The sequence below is a fragment of the Puma concolor genome, chromosome C1, assembly GCF_028749965.1.
Source record: "Puma concolor isolate L17-30 chromosome C1, mPumCon1.1.hap2, whole genome shotgun sequence".
Taxonomy (NCBI): domain Eukaryota; kingdom Metazoa; phylum Chordata; class Mammalia; order Carnivora; family Felidae; genus Puma; species Puma concolor.
In genome coordinates this window covers 56866217-56889681 of record NC_141674.1, presented here as the reverse complement: position 1 = coordinate 56889681, position 23465 = coordinate 56866217, and the positions used below count along the sequence as shown (strand labels likewise).

At 35.4% G+C, this 23465-nt stretch overlaps 1 protein-coding gene and 1 long non-coding RNA gene across 3 annotated transcripts in view; one reads left to right on the top strand and one right to left on the bottom strand.

The window, feature by feature from the left end:
* Positions 1 to 15455, bottom strand: part of LOC147578093 (uncharacterized) — a 59285-nt gene extending 43830 nt beyond the window's left edge. Inside the window, exons 1-3 of the long non-coding RNA XR_015254783.1 lie at positions 14790 to 15455; positions 12731 to 12839; positions 1617 to 1738 (exon numbers count right to left, since the gene is read on the bottom strand). This is a non-coding gene — a long non-coding RNA (uncharacterized LOC147578093). The remainder of the gene's footprint in view (positions 1 to 1616; positions 1739 to 12730; positions 12840 to 14789) is intronic.
* Positions 1243 to 23095, top strand: DEPDC1 (DEP domain containing 1). 2 transcript variants are annotated; one of them, XM_025931925.2, is made up of 12 exons: positions 1243 to 1411; positions 3709 to 3974; positions 7459 to 7615; positions 8067 to 8185; positions 8613 to 8743; positions 10116 to 10163; positions 14022 to 14159; positions 15450 to 16301; positions 16757 to 16929; positions 18879 to 19055; positions 20467 to 20652; positions 21339 to 23095. In XM_025931925.2, the coding sequence occupies exons 1-12, from the start codon at positions 1364 to 1366 to the stop codon at positions 21477 to 21479; spliced, it is 2436 nt and encodes an 811-aa protein (XP_025787710.1). In that variant the 5' UTR covers positions 1243 to 1363; the 3' UTR covers positions 21480 to 23095. The 2 variants fall into 2 exon arrangements, with proteins under 2 accessions (XP_025787710.1, XP_086573385.1); XM_086717259.1 differs by lacking the exon at positions 15450 to 16301.
* Positions 23096 to 23465: the final 370 nt, after the last annotated feature.

Genomic DNA, 23465 nt, shown 5'->3' with positions numbered 1-23465 from the left:
TAGCTAAAGTAAACTTCAGACCATTATACTACTCCTTAGAACACTTCCCCTTACCTGGTCTTTTTGCTAAGTCCTATCCTCTAAAATTGCTGTTTAATTTCCAATTAATTATTCTACAGTTACCAATCACTCAACCTCTCAGTATGCGTGCAAGGCATTCCTATGATCAAACAGTTTCAAATTGGTGATAGAGCGTTTATTTTCTGACCTCCGCCAAGGAGATCCGGGACTTTGGGTAAGTCTCTTCAACGTTCAGAACTTAGTTTATATCATTTGAAAAAATAATGTTTGGGGGCACTTGGGTGGCTCAGGCGGTTAATCCCACTCTTGATTTCGACTCAGGTCATGATGTCACTGCTTGTGGGTTCAAGTGCCAGTGCAGAGCCTGCTTGGGATTCTTTCTCCCTCTCTCCCTTCCCCTCCCCTGCTCTCTCTCTTTCAAAATAAATAAACTTTTAAAAAGAAGAAGAAAAAGAACGTTTGTTACAGATTTTCTAAAATCCCAGCGAATTTTTAAGCGTATGATTGTGATTTAAACATAACCAGCATTCCTATAAAGACATGGTAGATTTTCTTCAGGGGAGCTACTTGGCAAGTTTTACACAACCTTTCCCAAGCCCTTCATGGTGTGTGTACTTAACGGAAATCTACTTATGCTCCATTTTACCTCCAAATTAAAGGGGGTGTGGATAACCTACATTTTTGCACTGAGAACAGAATCATGGCCCCTGCTAAGCTGTATCAGAACGACAGCACAGCAACATACACCCAGGAAGCTTTTTAGAAGCAAAACCAAGGGATTTGTCAGGTGAAAGCTACGCCCCAGAGATGCTTTGTTTTACATGCCAACCACTGCTGGAGATCCTGTAGGGCCAGGCTAAAAGGGCTTAGGGTTTTGTTTTCCTTTTTCTTTTCAAATTTCAAATTCCCTTAAGCCAAAGCCTGGTCTCCAAACCATCCAGTCCGTGACTAAACTGCCTCACCGGTTCTTAGTGTGGAAACAAGACTCCGCCTCGCCTGCAACCGCAAGAGGGAGAAGCAGCTCCAGGACAGCCGGGTGAAGCCCAGAGCCCGTCCCACGGGCCCGGCCCCCGCGCTGACTAAAGGGTGCCAGCCATGCACCGCCAGCGCCCCAGCCCTGAGAGGCTCCACTGTGCAAGCCAACCGCAGCCGGATCCCGGCGGCGCGCCACGTGACTCAGGGCCGCGACCAATCAGCGCAGCCCTCTGCGCTATTCAAATCCGCGGCGCGGCGGACGGTTGTTCCCAGCCAGCCGCCGTCGGGGCCCCCAGAGCCCTAGAGTCGCCTAAGGCCGCCATGCACCGCGCTGAGCGCTGACAGACCTCCGGGCCCGGCGGGCAGAATGGAGAGTCGGAGTGTGCCTCCCGGACCTTATCGGGCCACCAAGCTGGTAAGACAGCGCAGAACGACTAGACCGGCCAACCGCAGCCGTGGCCGCCACCGACTTTACTTGAGAGCGTTCGGAGTTTTGCCTGCGGCGGACAGACGGGTCCCAGAACCTGGTTTGGGTTTGGTTTTCTGAGACGTCGGGGGAGGGGGGCGGGGGAATAAACCGGTATCAGGAAAGCCTTGCGGGACACGCCTCACCCCCTTACCTGGAGGTCGGGGCTGTACCCCTCCCTGTGAGCCGTTTGTCCAAAGGGTCTCGTCCCCGGGATGGCGCATCATACTCTGGCCTTGTTTGGGCGACAACTGTGCCTGCAGTTGTCAGCTTGCCCTGGAACATCAGAGAATATTATGATTTTAGCCGTTCCCCACGTCTGATTTTCTACCCCCATCTGGATACAAAAAAAAATTCAGAGTTCCATTACTCTGGAGTGTCAGAATGGGGACAGTCCGAATGTGACAGCTTCGTTTTGCGGGGCCTGTAGAATTCAGTGCAGGATCTACCGACTGAATAGCACTAGGTAACAGCTGCCCATTTAAAAACTAAACCCAGAGTGTTTAAGATACTCGTCAGGAACCACTGTTGGTAGTCACTGGATTTGTACAGAGTCTTTGTGCACTTAAATTTTCAAACCAAGAGAATGCGGCGCCACGGGGTAGGAGACATTAAGCGAGTGACTTAACAACTGCTGTGAGCCTCAGTTTCCACATTGGGAAAGTAGGGCTAATGATGCATATCTACCTTAAGGATATCCTGAGAGGACTGCGTGTGAACGTGTGTTGTGATGTATAGATCCTATGGATAGGCTACAGCTCGGTGTTTCTTGAGTAAATAAATGTGTGAAATGGGGAGGTGTGGTGGGAAGAATACAGTTATTGTGTTTTCAACTCTTAGGTTTTGTGTTGTGGTGCCACACAGTTGGGGTTACAAGTCAGATTTCTTGGCCTCTAATGGAGGATTTTTCAATTAAAAAGTGATGTGTTCATTTTGCACCACCACCACCACCTTAGTTCTCCGCTGTTCTAGCCGCCACAAACCTTGAAAGCTCGGGTTGAGGACAATTTAGAAAATATGAGTATCTTTTTAAAACATAGGTTGGGGCGCCTGGGTGGCGCAGTCGGTTAAGCGTCCGACTTCAGCCAGGTCACGATCTCGCGGTCCGTGAGTTCGAGCCCCGCGTCAGGCTCTGGGCTGATGGCTCAGAGCCTGGAGCCTGTTTCCGATTCTGTGTCTCCCGCTCTCTCTGCCCCTCCCCCGTTCATGCTCTGTCTCTCTCTGTCCCAAAAATAAATAAACGTTGAAAAAAAAAAAATTTAAACATAGGTATATCAGTGTTATTAAATATATAGTGGACTTAAAGCTTACTTAATTTGCCTCATCTGTTCTGTGTTCACTATTGGAATCTTTACATAAGAAACACTATAGTAAATATTGGAGCGCCTGGGTGGCTCAGTGGGTTAAGCGTTGGACTCTTGATTTCTGCTCAGGTCGGAATCTCCCAGTTGCTGAGTTTGAGTCCTTCCTCAGGCTCTGCACGACAGCTGGAGGCCTGCTTGGGATTCTGTGTCTCCCTCTCTTTCTGCCCCTCCCCTGCACTCCAACGCACGTTCTCTCTCTCTCTCTGTGTGTGTCTCTCTCTCTCAAAAATAAACGTTTAAAAAATACTATAATAAATATATAAGATATTGCAACATTAAAGGTATTTTACCAGTAAAACTACTGCCTGCCATCAATTTTGTTTGGCCAGCTTGGTAGTTATTACTGCAGGTTCTAGAATATTCAAACCTGGGTTTCAATGCCTGAGTTCATCACTTAGTTCTGTAACCTTGGTCAAATTATCAGTCTCTCTGTGCTTCATATTCCTTATATGAAAATGGGATAATAATAGTACCTATTCATAGAATTGTGAGAATGAAAGTGAAGTAATGAATGTAGAGCAGTGTCTGACACAAATGTTACCAACATTTTACTAATATTAGTTAAAATTTAAAAAAAAAAAAAGGGTACTTTCTCTGTTGAAGGTTAAGAAGCAAGTTCATTACAGTTCTTCATTATTTCTAGGTTTCCTAAATAAGCCAACCAGCCAATAAGTGCCTTTACACTATTACAAAGACATATTATTACAATGCCAGAATTAATAAAGAGAAATCAGTATGATATATAAAATTTTCTATAGTAAATAAGATCAATGATTTCACGAATTATGATGTAATCAGATATGAATAAAATAATGTTCTTTGTCTAATTAGTTTTGAGTCAGCACAATGTTTAATTTCTTTTTTAATATTTTCTTTTTGCAGTGGAATGAAATTACAACATCTTTTCGAGCAGGAATGCCTCTAAGAAAACACAGGCAACACTTTAAAAAATATGGCAATTGTTTTACAGCAGGAGAAGCAGTGGACTGGCTTTATGACCTATTAAGAAATAATAATAATTTTGGTCCTGAAGTTACAAGGCAACAGACAATCCAATTGTTAAGAAAATTTCTTAAAAATCATGTAATTGAAGATATCAAAGGCAGATGGGGATCAGAAAATCTTGATGACAACAGTCAGCTATTCAGGTACTGAACAGATAAATAACTACAAAACTGAATTACTTAACAATATAATTTAACTCCACTTCTATAATACTTTTACTAAAATTGCAGCTTTTTCAGAAAAAAAACATGTTTTCTTTATAAAACTGTTACTGCTCTTAGTGCAATTAAAACCACTAAGAATTTAGGGGCGCCTGAGTGGCGCAGTCGGTTAAGCGTCCGACTTCAGCCAGGTCACCATCTCGCGATCCGTGAGTTCGAGCCCCGCGTCGGGCTCTGGGCTGATGGCTCAGAGCCTGGAGCCTGTTTCCGATTCTGTGTCTCCCTCTCTCTCTGCCCCTCCCCCGTTCATGCTCTGTCTCTCTCTGTCCCAAAAATAAATAAACGTTGAAAAAAAAAAATTAAAAAAAAAAAAAAAAAAAAACACTTAGAATTTAAAGTTAATTGCTACACAATTAAAACTTTTAAAATGTTAGATAGTATATATAATAAAATAAGTATTGGGAGGAAAGAATGTGATATCACTTCTGCATATTCTGAAATCTAACATTTCAAGGATAGGTCATTATTAACCTTTAGTTTCATAGATTCAAGAAGTATAAGACAAATTCTCACAGGTCCTTGCCTCCAAGTAACATAATCTCATATAACCTAAGAATACATGTGATAAAAGAAATAATAGCAAAATTTATATAATAAATAACAGAAGAAATATACTATAGGTTAAAGAGAATATTTTTTAAGGATTTACCATATATCAGAAGACCTGCTTTATGATTTACATGTTTTCGTACTTAATCCCTGGACTAGCTAAGCAGGTTAGGTATTAACTTCTTTTTACAGATGAGGAAGCTGAGACCATGCTTTAGTAAATCTTGTTATATCTGTCTGAAATATGTTCTTCTACCTTGAAACACTGTAGACATTGTCAGATTAGTAAATACATTTGCTCTCCTGTCAATTCTATTGCAGCCTCCTCTGTGGAGCCTTTCTGACTCCCTTAGGCCAGCACCATTGCTTTTTCTCTCATGTGCAGGGTTCTATGTTATATATCATTAAACTAGGTCTTTGGATTCTAATATCCATGTTTTTTCTCTCTAAAAAATTAGTACTTTTCAAATGAAGTGCCTTAGTAGTTGATTCTTGTGTATCAAAGATGATTTATGTTGTACAAGTAAATTGCAGTAACAAACATGTGAGTAGTTCCTTTTGTATAGCACTCTACAAATCCTGCCTGTCTTAACTACTGCTTAGGCACTTTGTGAGCTCCTTTGCTGTTATTCATCCTTTAGCTGTTACTGGTTCTAAAGGTCCTAGACTTGTCTTTACTTCACTGTCTCCCTGGGCAATTTCTTGCCATGTCTTCACCTACTTTCCTTATAACTTTCAAACTTCCAACCCAAATATATCCCTGAGCTTCAGACCTATTTTTGCCCATTAGGCACTTCAGATATAACATATAGAAAAATCACTATCATGTCTTAACCCAAATTTTATCTTCTTACTCCATACTTAACTGAATAGCACTGTCATCCCTATAGCTGTTTTGATTCTTTTCCTTTTTCTCCCCTTTAAATATGATTTAATTAACAGACCATCTCTGTTATATCACTTTAGCAGTTCTCTGGTCTACTCCTCCCTTCACTCTGATAGTTCATTTTGTTAAACCATTTTTCTCTCTTACCCAGAATTCTGCATAACTCTTCAACTAGTCTCTCTGCCTCTAAGTGTTTTATAATGTTAGCAAATTTATAAAGTATACTTAAAAATAAACTTTACCAAAAATGTGTGAGACTTTACTGGAGAAAATTATATAATTGTTTTAAAGGTAATAAGTGAAGAAGGATATCCTGTTGATGAATCAGAAGACTTAGTATCCAGAGCGCCTGGGTGGCTCAGTTGGTTAAGCGTTGGATTCTTGATTTCACCTAAGGTCATGATCTCACAGTTTGTGAGTTCCAGTCATGTTGGGCTCTGTGCTAAGGGCACAGATGGCACAGAGCCTGCTTGGGGTTCTCTGTCTGCCTCTCTCTCTGCCCCTCCTCACTCATGTGTATGAGCTCTCTCTCTCAGAGATAAATAAACATTTTTAAAGAAAGAAGACTTAGTATCATAAATAAGTCATTTCTCCCCAATTGATATATATATAAATTAAATGCAATTTCATTCAAAACCCCTATATAATTTTTTATAGAATTTGACAAGCAGGTTCTAAAGTATTTTTAGTAATATAAAAGTCCAAGGCAATTTTGAAGAACAAGGAGGAGAGAATTTCCCTACCCAATATCTGGGCTTAAATTTAAATAATTAAGTACTGAAAAAACAAAACTATACATACAGTTGATCCTTGAATAACGCAGCTTAGGGGCAGCAACCCCCTCCCCTGCATGGTCAAAAATCCACGTACAACTTTTGACTCGCCAAAAACTTTAGTGATAGCCTACTGTTGACCAGAAGCCCTATCAATAAAATAAATAATTAACACACATTTTGTATGTTAAATGTATTATATACTGTATTGTTACATTAAAGTAAGCTAGAGAAAAGTAAATGTTATTAAGAAAATCATAAGAGAGAATGCATTTATAATACCGTACTGTATATACAAAAAATGTGTATAAGTGTGCTGCACAGTTCAAACCCATGTTCAAAGGTCAACTGTACATGGGAACTTGGTATAAGAAAATATTTTTAGGATCATGGAATAAGAATTTCTGAGGTCACTAAAAACTTATGCATATTTTATTTTATACATTATACATATATCTTATATATTAATATATAAATACCATAGAGAAAAAAAACCAAGCCATATGTTGTTTATGTATACTTATTAAAAGTATAAAAACATGAATAAGAAAGAAACACACTAACTGCAAGTTAATGGCTTCCCTCAGAAAGAGAAAGAAATAGAATAAGCAAAGAATAATCATGATTAACAAAAAAATAATCATGAAGTCTTTTTTTTTTTTTTTTAATAATGAAGTCTTGAGTAAAATGTTAAATATTGTATTGTTTGATGGTTGATGATTACATATCTGGATGTTGTTTACATTATTTTCCATACTTTCTTGTATCTTTGAAATATTTTTTATTATACTGGAGGGGGGAAAAAGCAATATAGTCAAAAGGAATAACAGAGACCAAGCTCTGGAAATCAGAACAAGAACAGTCAGACAAAGATCAGAAAATATATATAAATTAGATAGCTTGTCAAAGAAATTTAGAAAATGGAACTATTTTTTTCTTCAACAGAATTGATCCCAATAATAACTCTTACTTATCCAGATATAAAGTTAAAATACATACAATATACTAAAAAAGTAGGAAACCATTAAAATGTTTTTAAAGGTTTAATGGGAAAATCAACTTATGTAGAATCTTCCTTCCTTGGTAATATAAATAATATAAATAAATTCAGTTCCTTTGTGATTTTTAAAAGATAAACAGACACTAAAACTTTGTTTCTGATCTTACATTATTTAATTGCATATTATTCTTAAACCAGATTTCCTGCAAATTCTCCGCTTAAAAGTTTTCCACGAAGGCATCCAGAATTGAGAAAAAACAGCATAGAGAACTTTTCCAAAGATAAAGATAGCATTTTTAAATTACGAAATTTATCTCGTAGAACTCCTAAAAAACCTGGATTACATTTCTCTCAGGTAAAACATCCTTTTTACTAATCACTAGTTTAAATTTTATTACCATGTACTTAATTATAAAACATTAAAAGTAGATAGTTCTTTAATATTTGAAGCCAATACTAAAGTGTCTGGACCTACATTATATTCTAAAAATATGTGTATATGTTTTACTGTAGAACAATAGAACCCATAGGAACAATAATAAAAATGGTAATAAGACACACCTGAAACAGTATTTGTATAACTTAAACATGTTTTGTTTTAAATTGATTTGAGAGTGGTAGGGGCAGCTACAAAACCAAAAAGCTTTATTGCCATATGTTAACCTTATTCCTTCAGGTGACACTTAAACTTACAGCTTCACAGTGGACTGTTTACTAGTAGAATTACTAAATATTAGGAATTGTGTCAGTTCAATATTTCCTTAATTTGAGCATAGCATGTTAAACCAAAGTAATTTTTTTTCCAGGAAAATATAGAGAAAATGAACCATGTAATAATCAATGAAGATCAAGAAAACTCAGTTGATAATAGAGAAATAAGCCCAGAAGATATTGAAGAAGTTTGGAGATATATTATTCTGATCTAGTAAGCTAAAACTAAGCTCTAACCAAGTTCCACAGGTGTTCTAGAATGTTAATTTGACATTTTTATCAAGATCTACAAATGCAAAAAAACAGATTAGTTCTTAAAGCTTAGAATTTAACCTGTATTTGTATTTCTTAATAAGTGCTCTTGAACTTCTAGTACAGTTGAAATAGAATGTTTTCAGTATGATTTGTTTTTTCTTTGAGTCAAAGTTATATATAGCTATAGTTCGGGGTCTGTATTGGAATCATTACAAGGTTACTAAGGTAAGTATATTTGAAAGTGGATACTAACTATAACCTTTATCAGTTTGGCTTAAGAAAAATATTCTGATGGCTTTGTTTGCCATTCGTACTCTTTAATATTTATATCCCATTCCACTTATTTTATGTAGAAAAAAGAAGTTTGTATTTTTTCTTCTGTTTAGCCTGCAAACCATTTTAGGTGTGTCATCCCTAGAAGAAGTCATAAATCCAAATCAAGTAGTTCCTCAATACATAATGTACAACATGACCAATACAAGTAAACATGGAATAGTTATACTACAAGACAAATCAGGTTGGTATCAATAAAAGAAGTTGGACTCTTTTAAACTTGCTAACATATGTTGCAGCTATTGTGGGGGTGTAGAGAGACTAAAAATGTAGAAAGTAGAATACTTTAACTGAAAAAGTATTAAGGGGAGATTATCATCATTAAGTGCTTTAGTAATCATTTAAGTGAATATTATTGGTACTATTATTTTAGCCTCTCATGGTATTTATGCATGATTTTTTTTAAATGGCAAGGTTAAACATCCAAAAGGTATGAAAATATAATTAAAACTATTGATTAACTACATTTTATTGAGGGCCTACAATGTACCAGGCATTATACTAAAGATTTAGTGATGAACAAGAGAAAAATGGTCCATGGCTTCTTGGAGCTTACATGAGCAGTTATATATAAATTTACACAAGTCAAGACATATGCAAAACCCTCAGGACCAAAGTCTCAAGACCAGTATTTTAAAGATCACTGGTTTATTATATATATTTATATATATATAATGTATTGATTTTAGATATAAGATGGAAAAATCAATGATATATTCAACCCAGCGGCATTACATTTAAAACTTAACATTTTAAGAAATGTATCAATAAATCTCAAAATGTTGACTCATTTTTTATAATGAATTGTTGCCTGTAGAATTAACTGGTATGTATTACTTGAGTTTCTTTGTGTTGGCAAGAACTTTAAAGTTTGAATTGTAGGAACAAAAAGCAAAAACTTAAGTTATGTTGCACATGCATATGGCTTTGTACTACTCCCATCTTAAATTACCTAAAATCACATACTTAACAGTATATTCTCTTATTCAAACTTTCTATTCTTTATAACCATAAACTCTTCAAGTTAAGTGTATGTGTGGTTTTTGTGCTGGTGTCAAAAAACAGTTCAGTTTCATGCAGCATACTTCAGTTAGTAGCAAATGAAAGATTTTAAACAAGCCTCACTAAAAGCACCCTAATATTCAGATATATCATTTCAATCATAGGTCTCACTCAAATCAGTAATATTCAAATAGCATACCTATAATCAGAATGGAAATTAAGATAAAGAAAACATGGTGGCAGTGGACAAGTATGAACATTAACTATTTATGAACCCTGCACCAAAATATCCTCAATTTGGGGGTAATTGTTTTATGTATTCTGGAAAGAATCAAACTCAAGATCTCTATGACTTTTAAACTTGTATTTTAAAATATTGTCTTCACCTTATGTCTTATTAAACATATAATAATTTTTAACCCTGGTAATATACATACATATACATACATACATATATATGTGTGTATGTAATTATATATAAGCGTAAAGTTTTAAATATAGTATCATGGAAATTAGGTGATATTATTGAACAATATAAATTTTTTTTTGTATAGATGACCTTCCTCACTGGGTATTATCTGCCATGAAGTGCCTGGCAAATTGTAAGTTAAACAAACAAAATGTGTATGTATATATATATATTTATAAAATATATTTATATAAAATATATATTTATACTATTTAATAAGAGCTAAGGAAATTTTGAAAACAATTTATAGAAATCCTGATAAAGTATGCTATTTCTTTTGATGTTTGAATGACAATCTAGTAGATCTGATTGCATTTCCTTGCATGTGGAATGCATTATAAAGTCCATAACTTTTTCTATGCAGATGGTGATTTCATAATTTAAGTTCATCATTTGTAGCTCAGTTTTCATAAATCATAAAATCACAGGCTAGTGGATATCAAAGGATTTTTAGGTATAACTTACACCAGTTGCCTTAGTGAGGCCTATAGAGTTCAAATAGCAACTTTTAAGTAATAGCTCTTATAAAGTGGAAAAGTTCAATCAGAAATGAAGTCACATTAAATCTACTTCATTCCCCTTGCCATTGTACACAGCATCAACACTGAGCTGCTTCATGACATGCTTGTACTCCATAAGATACATTAATGGAACTTTTATGTTTATAAAAAAAAAATGTTCTGTCACTAATCAGTAAATGGAAAAAAAGCTTTTTCAATAGTGAGCAGTGATAATTAATTTTTATAATTTGAGACACTGGCTCAAGTACAAAGCCCTAATTGCTTTAAAAATCAATTTTTTTATTTAAAAAAAAAGTTTTTTTTAATGTTTATTCATTTTTGGAAGAGAGAGCGAGCGCAAGCAGGGGTTGGGGGGGACACAATCCAAAGCAGGCTCCAGGCTCTGAGCTGTCAGCACAGAGCCCAATGCAGGGCTCAAACTCACAAACCGTGAGATCATGACCTAAGCTGAAGTCGGATGTTTAACCGACTGAGCCACCCAGGTGCCCCTAAAAATCAGTTTTAAAAATATGCAGAAATATGTGCTTCTAAATCATTAAAAGTTAAATTATATTTTAATAATTTTTTTATAAAAGGATTTTTTTCTAGTTCTTATGAAATGAGTATTTTATTAATAATGTTCAAGATAGGTACATATTCCCTTGTTGTCCACTGGGTGTCAATATGACAAAATAACAGAATAAATAGCAATAAAGTAAATAATGTAAGTTATAGAAAGATTTTATTTATCAAACTGAGGTGTAAAGATCTTAATCATAAGCTTGATTTGTGAGTTTCTCCTTCTGCCTTCCCCCACCTAACTGCCCTTCTGTCTTATACTTTGGCTCATGGTTAGCAACCCAATGCTTATATTTTCAGGAATTTCTCAAATATCCCATGTTTAGAGGTTTTTTTTTCCCCCTTTCTTACCAGTCCATGTTATACCTAAATGATAGCAAAGATATAACTTACTGGATTCCAGTTTACCAATATATCTAGCTAGAGGTAGCATTTAAACTTTTAGTTATTATTCAATCCCCTACAGTAATCCTGTGACATATAGGAATGAGTGATTAATATACTGTCCCCAGTTTTTTTCTAGAAGAGAAAGTAAGGCTTTTGAAAGTCTTCTACTGATACATAAAGATATATGTATTCAAACCTAGATACACTAACTATAAATTTTGTATTTTTAACTCTAATAAGAGTATGTTCTTAGAAAATTTTCTAATGATTTTCACATTTTTTTATTCTACATATTAAGAATATATCTTATATCCTCCTTAAGCATCTGACTCTTGATTTCAGTTCAAGTCATGATCTCACAGTCATGAGATCGAGCCCCATGTCAGGCTCCACGCTGAGTGTGGAGCCTGCATGGGATTCTCTCTGTCCCTCCCCTGCTCACGTTCTCTCTCAAAAACAAATAAATAAACTTAAAACTTTAACAATAATTTTTAAAAAGATTTTTACTTTGCTCTACATAAAACCCATATTAGCCTTTAAGCCGTTAAATGTGTGTGATTGTTTTCTTCAATCCTTTTTCAGTGTGTGCTCACATTATGACCATACAAAAATTTGCTGTCAGAAAAGTAAAATTATTTGGGTTTGGGAAGAGAAAAATTTTAACTTGAAAGATAAAATAGTGACTCTCAAACCTGAGTGCATATTACAGTCACTAGGGAGACTAGCCAAAGATTCTGATTTAGATGATTCATTAGGTAGGTTCATTCCAGTTGGACTAAACATGCCTCAAAAGCTTCTTATTAGTGAAGATTCCCACACCCAGCATTTGGAAACTACTAAATTAGTGAGCCAGCAGCAAACGTTTCTAAGTCAGTAATTCTTAGCTTCACCTCCATAAATTCTGGTTTGTACAGAGGAACTTACATATTTTTAATAGGCACATTGAATGAGTCTGATTATGTAGTCCATGGAGCACACTTGAAATGTTGTTAGACCTCAAAGCTCTGAGTCTTGCTTTAAATGCTCTAAGTTCTAATTCTAGCTTTGCCACCAATGGTTTTTTTCATCTTAGGCAAGTTACTCTAACCTTCAGTTTCCTCATCTGTAATATGAAGTCAGATCTTATTTCTGAGTAAAAAACTAGTGAGCAAGCATGATTCTTTGAAGAACATTAAGCTAGGGGCGCCTAGGTGGCTCAGGTCAGTTGAGTGTCCAACCCTTGATTTTGGCTCACCTCAGGATCCCAGGGTTGTGGGATCAGCTCTGCATCGGGCTCTGCACTGAGCATGGATCCTGCTTAAGATTCTCTCTCTCTTCCCCTCTGCCACTCTCCCCTGCTCTCTCTAAAAAAATAAAAAATAAAAATTTAAAAAAAGAATATTAAGCTAATGAAATGGCAATGTAAAGATATTATTTAAACTCATTAAGGGTATGCTTCATGTCAGACAAAATTTATTCATGAAAATGTAAATTTACAAAAGATAATTTGGAAGAATTATTTTCATTATCTACATATTCTTTGTTTTGTAAAATGAATTGCAATAAAATCTCATTAAATAACCTTACTGCTTTAAAATATATTTCAAATGTTGCCTTATATACAGTTTTTAGGTAAATAAGTATTAAGACAAAATGCTAGTAGTTACTTGTAGTGATTTTTTTTTTTTTTAGAGTTTATTTATTTATTTTGAGAGAGAGAGCACATGGGTGCAGCAGAGGAGCAGAGAGAGAGAGAATCCCAAGCAGGCTCTACCCTGTCAGCACAGAGCCACACAAGGAGGCTCAATCCGAGCCGAAATCCAGACTTGGATGAATGCCCAACCAACTGAGCCACCCAGGTGCCCCTATTCGCAGTGATTTGTAATGAAAACATAGAAAGAATGAGATGTGATGTGCACAATTGTTTGAAATGTTTGAACTGTGACAGAATTTGTTAAACTTTACTCCATCATGGAGAACTTTTTGACACTTTTTTTTTATAAGTATATCTAAATTTTTATTTAAAATAAAATATATTGGGGTGCCTGGGTGGTTCAGTCAGTTGAGTGTCCAACTTCAGCTCAGGTCATGATCTTGCAGTCCATGAGTTCAAGCCCCGCATCGGGCCCTGTGCTGACAGCTCAGAGCCTGGAGCTTGTTTTGGATTCCGTGTCTCCCTCTCTCTCTGTCCCTCTCCCACTCATGCTCTGTCTCTCTCACTCTCAAAAAAGAAAAAAAGGGGCGCCTGGGTGGCACAGTCGGTTAAGCATCCGACTTCAGCCAGGTCACGATCTCACGGTCCGTGGGTTCGAGCCCCGCATCAGGCTCTGGGCTGATGGCTCAGAGCCTGGAGCCTGTTTCCGATTCTGTGTCTCCCTCTCTCTCTGCCCCTCCCCCGTTCATGCTCTGTCTCTCTCTGTCCCAAAAATAAATTTAAAAAAGTTGAAAAAAAAAAAAATTTTTTTTTTAAAAAAAAGAATAAATGTTAAAAAAATTTTTTTTAATAAAATATATTTTACCAATTTTTTTTGCCTTCTATCTTTTAGGGCCAAGAAGTAATATGAATAATCCAACTTATGTTGGATTTGAACGAGATGTATTCAGAACAATAGCAGATTATTTTCTAGATCTCCCTGAACCTCTGCTTACCTTTGAATATTATGAATTATTTGTAAGCATTTTGGGTATGTATGAGTTTTTACTTATTATGTAAATTTATTAACATTTTCAAGTTTCCCATAATTTAAAAGATCTCAAAGTGTAGGTAAATATGAAGATGGCAAGCTATAAATTATTTTACAGTTTGGGAATACTATGGTTCCCGTTATGTTGTCTTCCAGTAATTCAAATATATCATTCTCACACCAGTTGTGAATTCACATCAATCGGGTGTACTACAATTCAATTCATTTCTGACACTGACTACCCAGAGTTAGACCAGACCCTACAAGTGAAGGACAAATTCCTTAAATTCTGATACTTAACCACCCAAAGTTATGCAGACTCCACAGATTAAGGGCTCAGTTCCACAAGACTGCCCTCACACTTCAGGTACCACCTGCAGATGAGGTCCTCAGGCTTACTCACTCGCATTTCTGCCCTAACTACCAGTTTGGGTGTCCCTACAACCTTCCTTGGGTTTAATAATTGACTACAACTCACAGAACTCTGGAAACTGCTTTATTTAATGAGTACCAGTTTTTATAAAAGATACAAATCAGAAACAGCTATGTGGAAGAAGTAAGGGTTGTACACAGCTTTCATGCCCTCTCCAGGGATTCCACCCTCCCAATCATGTCAATGTGTTCACCAACCTGTATGCTCCGTTGGCCTTGTTACTTCATAGTTTTAACTGAGGGTTAGTTACATAGGCATGATTGAATCATCAGTTATTGGTGATTTTGCTGAGTCTTCAGTCCGCATCCTTCTGTTGTTCAGGGAGGTCTGAGGTAGGTTGAAAGCTCCAACCTTCTAAGCAAGTTCAGCCCTAAGTCACCTCATTACCATAAACTCAGATGTTCTCCAGTAGATGTACTATGGATAACAAAAGACACCCTGTCTGGAAATTCCAAACATTTTAGGAGCACTATACCAGTTACTAGAGACAAAGACCAAATGTGTAAGTTTTATTGTAGTACAGTTAGTTGTCTTATAATTAAGAGCTTTCTAATACTTGTAGATGAAGCCAGTGATTTTTTAATGTATTTGACTCAATTCCTTTAATTAGATTGTTGAAAAGATTTTTAAGTGATTTATATCACAAGTTGGAAAACCTCTACTCAGTCTTGCACTTTGTAACTGAATGTTGCATGTGTCCTATTTAAGTGGCTTCTGAATTAAGCAACTGCTGTTGTACTATACTAACAATATATACTATAGTAATGCTTTATTTTTTTAACTTTACTATTGTTTTTGTTTTATTTTTGTCCACTGTCACACAGTTGCATCTTAATTTTTGTTTCATTTCCTGGTAGTTGTTTGTGGCTACGTCACAGTTTCAGATAGACCCAGTGGGATACATAAAATCCAAGATGATCCACAGTCTTCAAAAATCCTTCGCTTAAACAATTTGAATTCCTTCAAATCAACTGAGTGTCTTCTTCTCAGTCTGCTTCATAAAGACAAAAACAAAGAAGAATCAGATACTACTAAGAGACTGCAGATAAGTGATCAAGGATTTCAAGAAAAATGTGCTAAGAAAATGCAGCTAGTTAATTTCAAAAATAGAAGAGCCAGTGCTAATGACATAATGGGAGGAAGTTGTCATAATTTAATAGGCTTAAGTAGTATGCATGTTCTATCCTCTAACGTCAAATCAAGATGCTATTCTTTAGAAGGAATTGTAGACTTACCAGGGAGTTCAAGTAAAGAGGTCTCCAATGTCTTCCATCAATCTGTTGTGAATAGAGAAGGACAACATAATAAGCAGTTTTTAGAGTCTAAGACCAAACAGGAATCCCTAATGAATCTTCATTCAGAGGAAAGTACTCAAAAACCACTCTGTGTTGGTTTTAAGAGAACCTCTACTTTGACTGTTCAAGACCAAGAGGAGTTATGTATTGGGAAATGCAAGTCAAAACAGCCTTGTAGATCTCAGAGTTTACTTTTAAGAAGTAGTACAAGAAGTAATAGTTATATCAATATGCCAGTGGCTGAAATTATCATGAAACCAAATCTTGGACATCTCAGCACAAGTATACAAACAGCTATGGAAAATGAACTCGGAGAGTCTAGTACCACAATCAATAAAAGACTCTGCAAAAGTACAATAGAACTTTCAGAAAATTCTTTACCTCCAGCTTCTTCTGTATTGACTGGCACACAAAGTAAGGTTGATGCTTTCAATGCATGTAATATTAACTTTTAGTGCTTACTAACTGTTTTGCTTACCTGTCTTTTCTTCTCTGAAACTGCTTTATATTTTTCCTCCAAAAGGAGTTTTTATCGTAAAAGACTCTTGTCATGGCATAACCAAGATTTATTCTACTTATATAAAGCACTTATTTTCTTTTACTTCATTTTAACTTATTCTGAATCACTTTATTTGTAGTAAGTGAAGGATATTAGTACTCAAATAGGTTATGAAGAAAATGAGCATCTTACCATGCTTTTGAGGAATGTGGAAATTTCTAGGGACAGTTATAAGAAATTAGATACTAAAATATTATTTTAATATTTATATAACTGTATTCTTTACGTAACTGTATATGTGCATAGTATGAAAGCAACTAGTGTCATTGATGATTTTTTTTCGGGGGTGGGGTATAATTTTGCCTTCCAGGTTTGCTGCAACCTCATTTAGAGAGGGTTGCCATCGATGCACTACAGTTATGTTGTTTGTTACTTCCCCCACCAAATCGTAGAAAGCTTCAACTTTTAATGCGCATGATTTCTCGAATGAGTCAAAACGTTGATATGCCCCAACTTCATGATGCAATGGGTACAAGATCACTGGTAAGTTGATTTCTTTTAAAAATTTTTTTTTTTTCAATGTTTATTTATTTTTGGGACAGAGAGAGACAGAGCATGAACGGGGGAGGGGCAGAGAGAGAGGGAGACACAGAATCGGAAACAGGCTCCAGGCTCTGAGCCATCAGCCCAGAGCCTGACACAGGGCTCGAACTCACGGACCGCGAGATCGTGACCTGGCTGAAGTCGGACGCTTAACCGACTGCGCCACCCAGGCGCCCCGGTAAGTTGATTTCTTAAGGAAAGAATAAGCCTTGGTTCATAAACTATAAAAAGAAAAGCAAATCACCTAAAAGTTCTACTTGAATGATGTCCTAGTCTCAAAATCCTAGATTCTTGGGGTAGAAAGGCTCTTAAAAATATCTTTCCTAGTAGCAGAATGTTGGTGCATTAATCCTTTGTGCCCAGTATGTTGTACTTTCATATCCTGACCTTTATCTTGTCTGAGCACTTTACCTCTTCATTCATATCACTTTGTAGTGATTGACCTAGACCATCAGACCACATTCCATTGCCTTATGCCAATGCTGTTTGGTGGGGAAGGAAGAGGAGATAGTAGGCACAGTTAAAAGCATAAGGGCACTATAACTCTAGAGAATTATGGGAATATTATGGTAGTGGGAAAGTTGTATTTGATGAATTATGTGAATCAGGATAGATGTCACTGTGGGTAAGAAATTGGGACAAACTACTGTGAAGCAGTCTCAGACTCCATAAGAGGATGAGGGTAGAGGCATTTTATACAGCTATTGATTGGAAATGAACTCTTAAAATAGTATCTTCTCTCTCTTTCTCTCTTCAAGAGCTGCCACTTCCTCAGTGCAACTTCAAATGATTTTCTTATAGCAAGGAATCTAGAGTTGAGCTCTATTCTTCTACTCATTAAGGACAGTTCTTTAACAATGATAGACCCAAACTACAGAAGAAGAATTATTCTTGCATAATTGTGACACCATTAAAAAGTATAGAGAAGTTTGTAGAGGAATATATTTTGAGAGACATGAGTAGAAAAGAGATAATTTCAGTTTTATGCTTTTTGAGTTTGAGTGTATATAGGACATTCAAGTGAAATTTATCCAACAGACTGTTAGAAATGTGAGCCTGGTGAAGATCAGGGCAGAAGGCAGATTGTTTGGAGGGAGGTGGTAATTGAAGCTTTGAGGGTAAATGAACTCTACAAAACTAAGAAAGAAGACTAAAAAGCTAAGGACTGACTCTTGGAAGGAGAAAGAAAAACATGACTGGCATGTAGGAATAAAACCAAAAATATTTCAATTCAATAAATATGTTCATTGTCTATTATGTACAAAATTCTTAAAATAGAATTCTTTTAACTGTAATTATTTTAGAATGAGGTATCTGTTTATGTGTGTCTAATACTTAGTGGGTAATATGGATATGATTGAGAGTAAATGAGTTATGAAACACAAAACTTATCCCAGAATTTGAAGACTCCTTGTGATGGAATTGAACAATACATGTATTGTCTTTAAAGTGTGACAAAATAATTAAAGACTATTTTCCAGAATTTCAAAAGCTAAATGGTACCAACTTTATAACCACTAAGTTTATATATTATGTATTCTCCTGGCTTGTGTTTTATGAGATTAATTTAATGTAATAAGTCATTATTCTTTAACATTCTTTAAGTAACATATCTATATGATACCAATAGAACCCATGATATTTACTGATACAATTGTGACAAGATTAAAGAAAAAACTAAGCGTTTTATAATCCTTTGGAATTATATTAAGGAAATACTTAACAAGTACTTTAAATGCTTACCTTTCTAATGTAATTAATTGTCCTCATTTGTAATCTGAAGTCTGCTTATCACTTTATCTCAGTACTTTAGCATGATACCCAGAAACTACTGATACTCTTATTTATATAATACCTTAAATTTTTAAATTCACATCTTTTGTTTCTAGATGATACACACTTTTTCTCGGTGTGTGCTATGCTGTGCTGAAGAGGTGGATCTTGATGAGCTTCTTGCTGCAAGATTAGTTTCTTTCTTAATGGATCATCACCAGGAAATTCTCCAAGTACCCTCTTACTTACAGACTGCAGTGGATAAACATCTTGACTACTTAAAAAAGGGCTATGTATGTATTGTAAATCTTAAAATTGTCTGCATTAGTCAGTTCCAAGTGGCAAATTCATCTCAAACTAGCTTAATGAAAAGGGAAGGCTTTATCAGCTCACGTAAATAACCTCTAAAAGTCAGGAATGTAGACAGAATTTGGAGAGTCAAATAGCAATAAAACTGTTTCCTTCATCTCTGATTTCCATTTTGGTCCTGTATTTGACAAAAGGCTCCTTCACATGATGGGGGATCCATAAGTGTGATTAAAGTTCTTAAATCACAGACTTAACATTTTTAATCCAAAGGAAAAAAGAACTATCCCTTCACCTACCAGTTTGAAAAGTTCTTCACATGGACTCTGATTGGCCCCATCCAGGCTAAACACACATCTTTTAGGTGGTTGAGGGTGAGTGCGTTGGAGACAGGGCCATGCTCTGATTGGCTCTCCATAGATTAGAGGAGAATCTGTTCTTCAAAAAAGGTGAGGATAGTGGAGGTGGAATGGGAAGAAACTATTAAAAGAAGGAGAGAAGGAATACTGAGTAACCAAAACAACAGATGTCTATTATATTCACTCTTTGGCAGCCCAGCACATATATTTATGTTTCTTCCCATACATACCATTCTAATATTGCCCTGGCTTAACATAATTATCCCTATAATTTCCTTCCTTTATGAGCAGATGTTATAGTATCTTCCCATGCTCCTACACCTCAAAAACAGTATATGAATACTCTTACTACGTCAAAACATTAATATTTTAAAGTGAATTAAAACATCACTTTGGGGCACCTGGGTGGCTCGGTCAGTTAAGCGTCTATTGATTTCAGCTCAGGTCATGATCTCGTGGTTCATGAGTTCAAGCCCCGTGTCGGGCTCTCCGCTGACAGTATAGAGCCTGCTTGGAATTCTCTCTCTCTCACTCTCTCTCTCTCTCCCCGCCCCCACCTCTCTCCCTCTCTCCATCTCTCTCTGCACCTCCCTGCCCACACACACTCTCTCTCCCTCCCTCCCTGTCTCACAAAATAAATAAAACTTTTCAAATATTACTTTGATTTTTATTGTTTTGTAGTTAAAAGAATAAAATACATGGTTAATAGCAATGATGATGGATGGCTGCCTTATTTAATACTTATTCTGTTCTAAGCCCTCTATATACATTATCTCATGTAATCCCCATTTTACAGGTGAGGAAACAGACCAAGAGAAGTTAAATAACTTGCTGAAGGTTACAAAGGTAGTAGGTTGTGGGTCTGGGATGTAGATCCTGGGATTTATCACTACTCTATTGCATAACACAGTTTTTTTTTTTAAATGTTGAATGTTTGGTGGCGAATGAATACATGCTAAATCCCATCAAAAGAACACTTAGCAAACAGGAACATGAACAGAATTAATAGACTTGGACTATATCATTTTGTTCAAAACAGATTAAAAATCCTGGAGATGGACTGATTGTTCCTTTGCCAACATATTCATACTGTAAGCAGATTAGTGCTCAGGAGTTTGATGAACAAAAAGTGTCTACCTCACAAGCTGCAATTGCAGAACTTTTAGAGAATATTATTAAAAACAAGAGTTTGCCTCTAAAGGAGAAAAGGAAAAAACTAAAACAGGTAAGAGAATGCATAAGTTCTCAATCACATAAATCTTTTTAAATATGCTGTTGCTGATTGTTATTTAGTAACATTTAGAATCTAATTTCTCATTATTTTGGATTTTAGATATTGTATATATAGGTGTGTATGTAAATGTAACCTACATTCCTGGTTTTACTCTTTATAAATATACTCTTACTAAATTTAAATAACAGATAACTCTTCCTTTACTTCCAATGATTATAACTTAGATTGCCCTGAAAAAACAATTATAAAATTTGATTGTAATACATAGCTTTTGGTGACTCATTATTACCATTTACAATTTTTATCTCTACCAAAATCCAGTAGTAACATGATTCTGGCAAGTTTAATTCCAGGTCTGAGATACTCAAGTATGAAATATACTAGATCATTCTGGCCTTCATAGGTTTTACCAATGGAAAGGAAGAACATCTAGAATGTAGGAGGAAAACACATCAGAAGAGAATCCTAGTATATTAATGTTAACTGGGATCTAAGAAATTTTACCTTATACCTTTCATATATGAGAAAGCAGAGGGAGAGGCAAGGATAAATTGAAAAGATAGTCATTTCTGAAATACATCTTTGAGAGAGTCACTGAATTCTTATAAAATGTTGAACTTGGCTTCAGCTAGGATAATAATGTTAAATACTCTCTAATTCCTCACCTCATTTTTAAGTTTCAGAAGGAATATCCCTTGATATATCAGAAAAGATTTCCAACCACGGAGAGCGAAGCAGTACTTTTTGGTGACAAACCTACAATCAAACAACCAATGCTAATTTTAAAAAAAACAAAGTTTCGTAGTCTAAGATACTAACTGTATTAAAAATTATGTAATACTTGTAGAACTTTGGTGAATGAAGCCATACTTAAGAATTTAGCTACTAAAAAAGGAAGTCTATTTATTAATAAGGTTTTTCTAAATAAAACACATGTATGGAGGTACCAAAGTAATTTTTTATCAGTGTAAGACTGCTAAGAAAGTAGTGAGTCTTAACTGTGAGCAAATAACAAAAGCAATACCAGATACTTTAACCAGAAACATTTTTTTTTTGACACAACATCTGGAAAAGCTATTACAGTGTGTGCTAAAATTTTATTTACTTGAATTTTGAAACCTGACATGTTTATCAAGATTAAGCTATAATTCTGTTTTTAAAAGAAATTAACTTATCTGCACATGTGCTTATGAATATTAGTTAAAATACAAGTTATTTAGGGATACTCTTATTTCTAAGAATAAGAATGTGAAGAATATTGGAAAACTCAGTGAATTCTCTACTGTTAAATGCTGCACTCTTTTGTATACTCTTTTTCTACTTTTGATCTATTTATATATGTGTGTTTTTAAAATATGTACATGTAAGTCTTCAGTTGGCTTTAAACATTTATCCCGAGTGCTTCGGTCATTCAATTTTTCAATAAGTATCTCTTGCATTCTTATGTTCATGTATCTACTGGAAGATAGTGGTGTAAAAGAAGTATAAAGCAATCATGTATTCATTCAAAATATATTTATTTAGCAACTACTATGTGCCTTTTATTATTCCAGTTATGGAGAGACTAAGATGAATAAAACAAAATGTCTTTCTTGAAAGTATTTATTTTCTAATCAAGGGTACACCTATCAGATACTTAAAATAACAATACACACTCTGAAGGAGTCCTTCAGCTGAATACTGAGCTCTTTAGTTATGTAACAGTTCTCTCAGCTAGTGTTTTTCAAACTGTTACATATTAGAATCACCTGGAAAGTTTTAAAATAATACATGCTCAGGCTCTACCTTATATCAGTTACATCCAAATTTTAAGGGATGATATATAGGCATCAGTATTTTCAAACTCTCTAGATGATACCAATATTTACCCAACTTTGAGAATCAGTCCCTAAACACTTTTTATAAACAAGTAAATACCAGGCTGGTGGCACATTGGCTTTATTATTTCACTGGAAGAAAATGCAGATTATAAATGCTTTTCATCTTAATACAGGGTTATCCATATTTCTGCTTTAGTGACTTAACACAAACTTGAGGCAGTTTTTCTTCCACATTTTACAATAAGATTATTTAATATCCATTCAAGTGTAAAAATGTACAGAGTATCTGGGATGTCATAAACACTTATTGTTCAATCACTTTTGATTTATCAATGTAATGTTGTACTCTAAAATGACAGTGTTTCATTTGAGATTTTTTATTAAAAACTTGAATAGAAAATGGCAACTACATATCTTTTGCCCAGAAACCTTAGCTATAAGATTATAGGACCAAATTAGAGCTTTTTCTAAGGTGTTTATATGCTAAAACTTCCTGTTTAAAGATGTATAATAATGTGAATTCTATGCATATTGAGATAAAAATTATTGTGGGTTTTGTAACAATTTAATTTTGTTTTTGTATTTATTGATATTAAATATATAAATACTATAAAGACAGAGTAATTTTTCATCTGAGCTAGTGTGCATGCAATTGAGATTATAAAATTGGTGTAACAATTTAGTAACATGGGGTGCCTGGGTGGCTCATTCGGTTAAGTGTCTCACTCTTGATTTTGGCTCAGGTCATGATCTCACTATTCCTGAGTTCAACCCCTGCATCTGACTCTGCACTGACAGTATGGAGCCTGCCTGGAATTCTCTCTCATTCCCTCTCCCTCTTTCTCTGCCCCTACCCCACTCATGTTCTTGCTTGCTCTTGCTTGCTATAAATAAGTAAATAAACAAACAAACAAACAAACTTAAAAAAATTTAATGACATGAATTTGAAGTCAGGTTTGAATTTTACCATGCTATTTACTATGT

What these genes read in the sequence shown, in the direction of transcription:
- DEPDC1 (XM_025931925.2), top strand. Translation starts at nt 1,364, where the DNA reads ATGGAGAGTCGGAGTGTGCCTCCCGGACCTTATCGGGCCACCAAGCTG. An exon ending in TATACTACAAGACAAATCAG is followed by an intron (nt 8,744 to 10,115) that starts GTTGGTATCAAT and finishes TTTTTTGTATAG; the next exon opens with ATGACCTTCCTCACTGGGTA. An exon ending in TGTATTGACTGGCACACAAA is followed by an intron (nt 16,302 to 16,756) that starts GTAAGGTTGATG and finishes TTTGCCTTCCAG; the next exon opens with GTTTGCTGCAACCTCATTTA.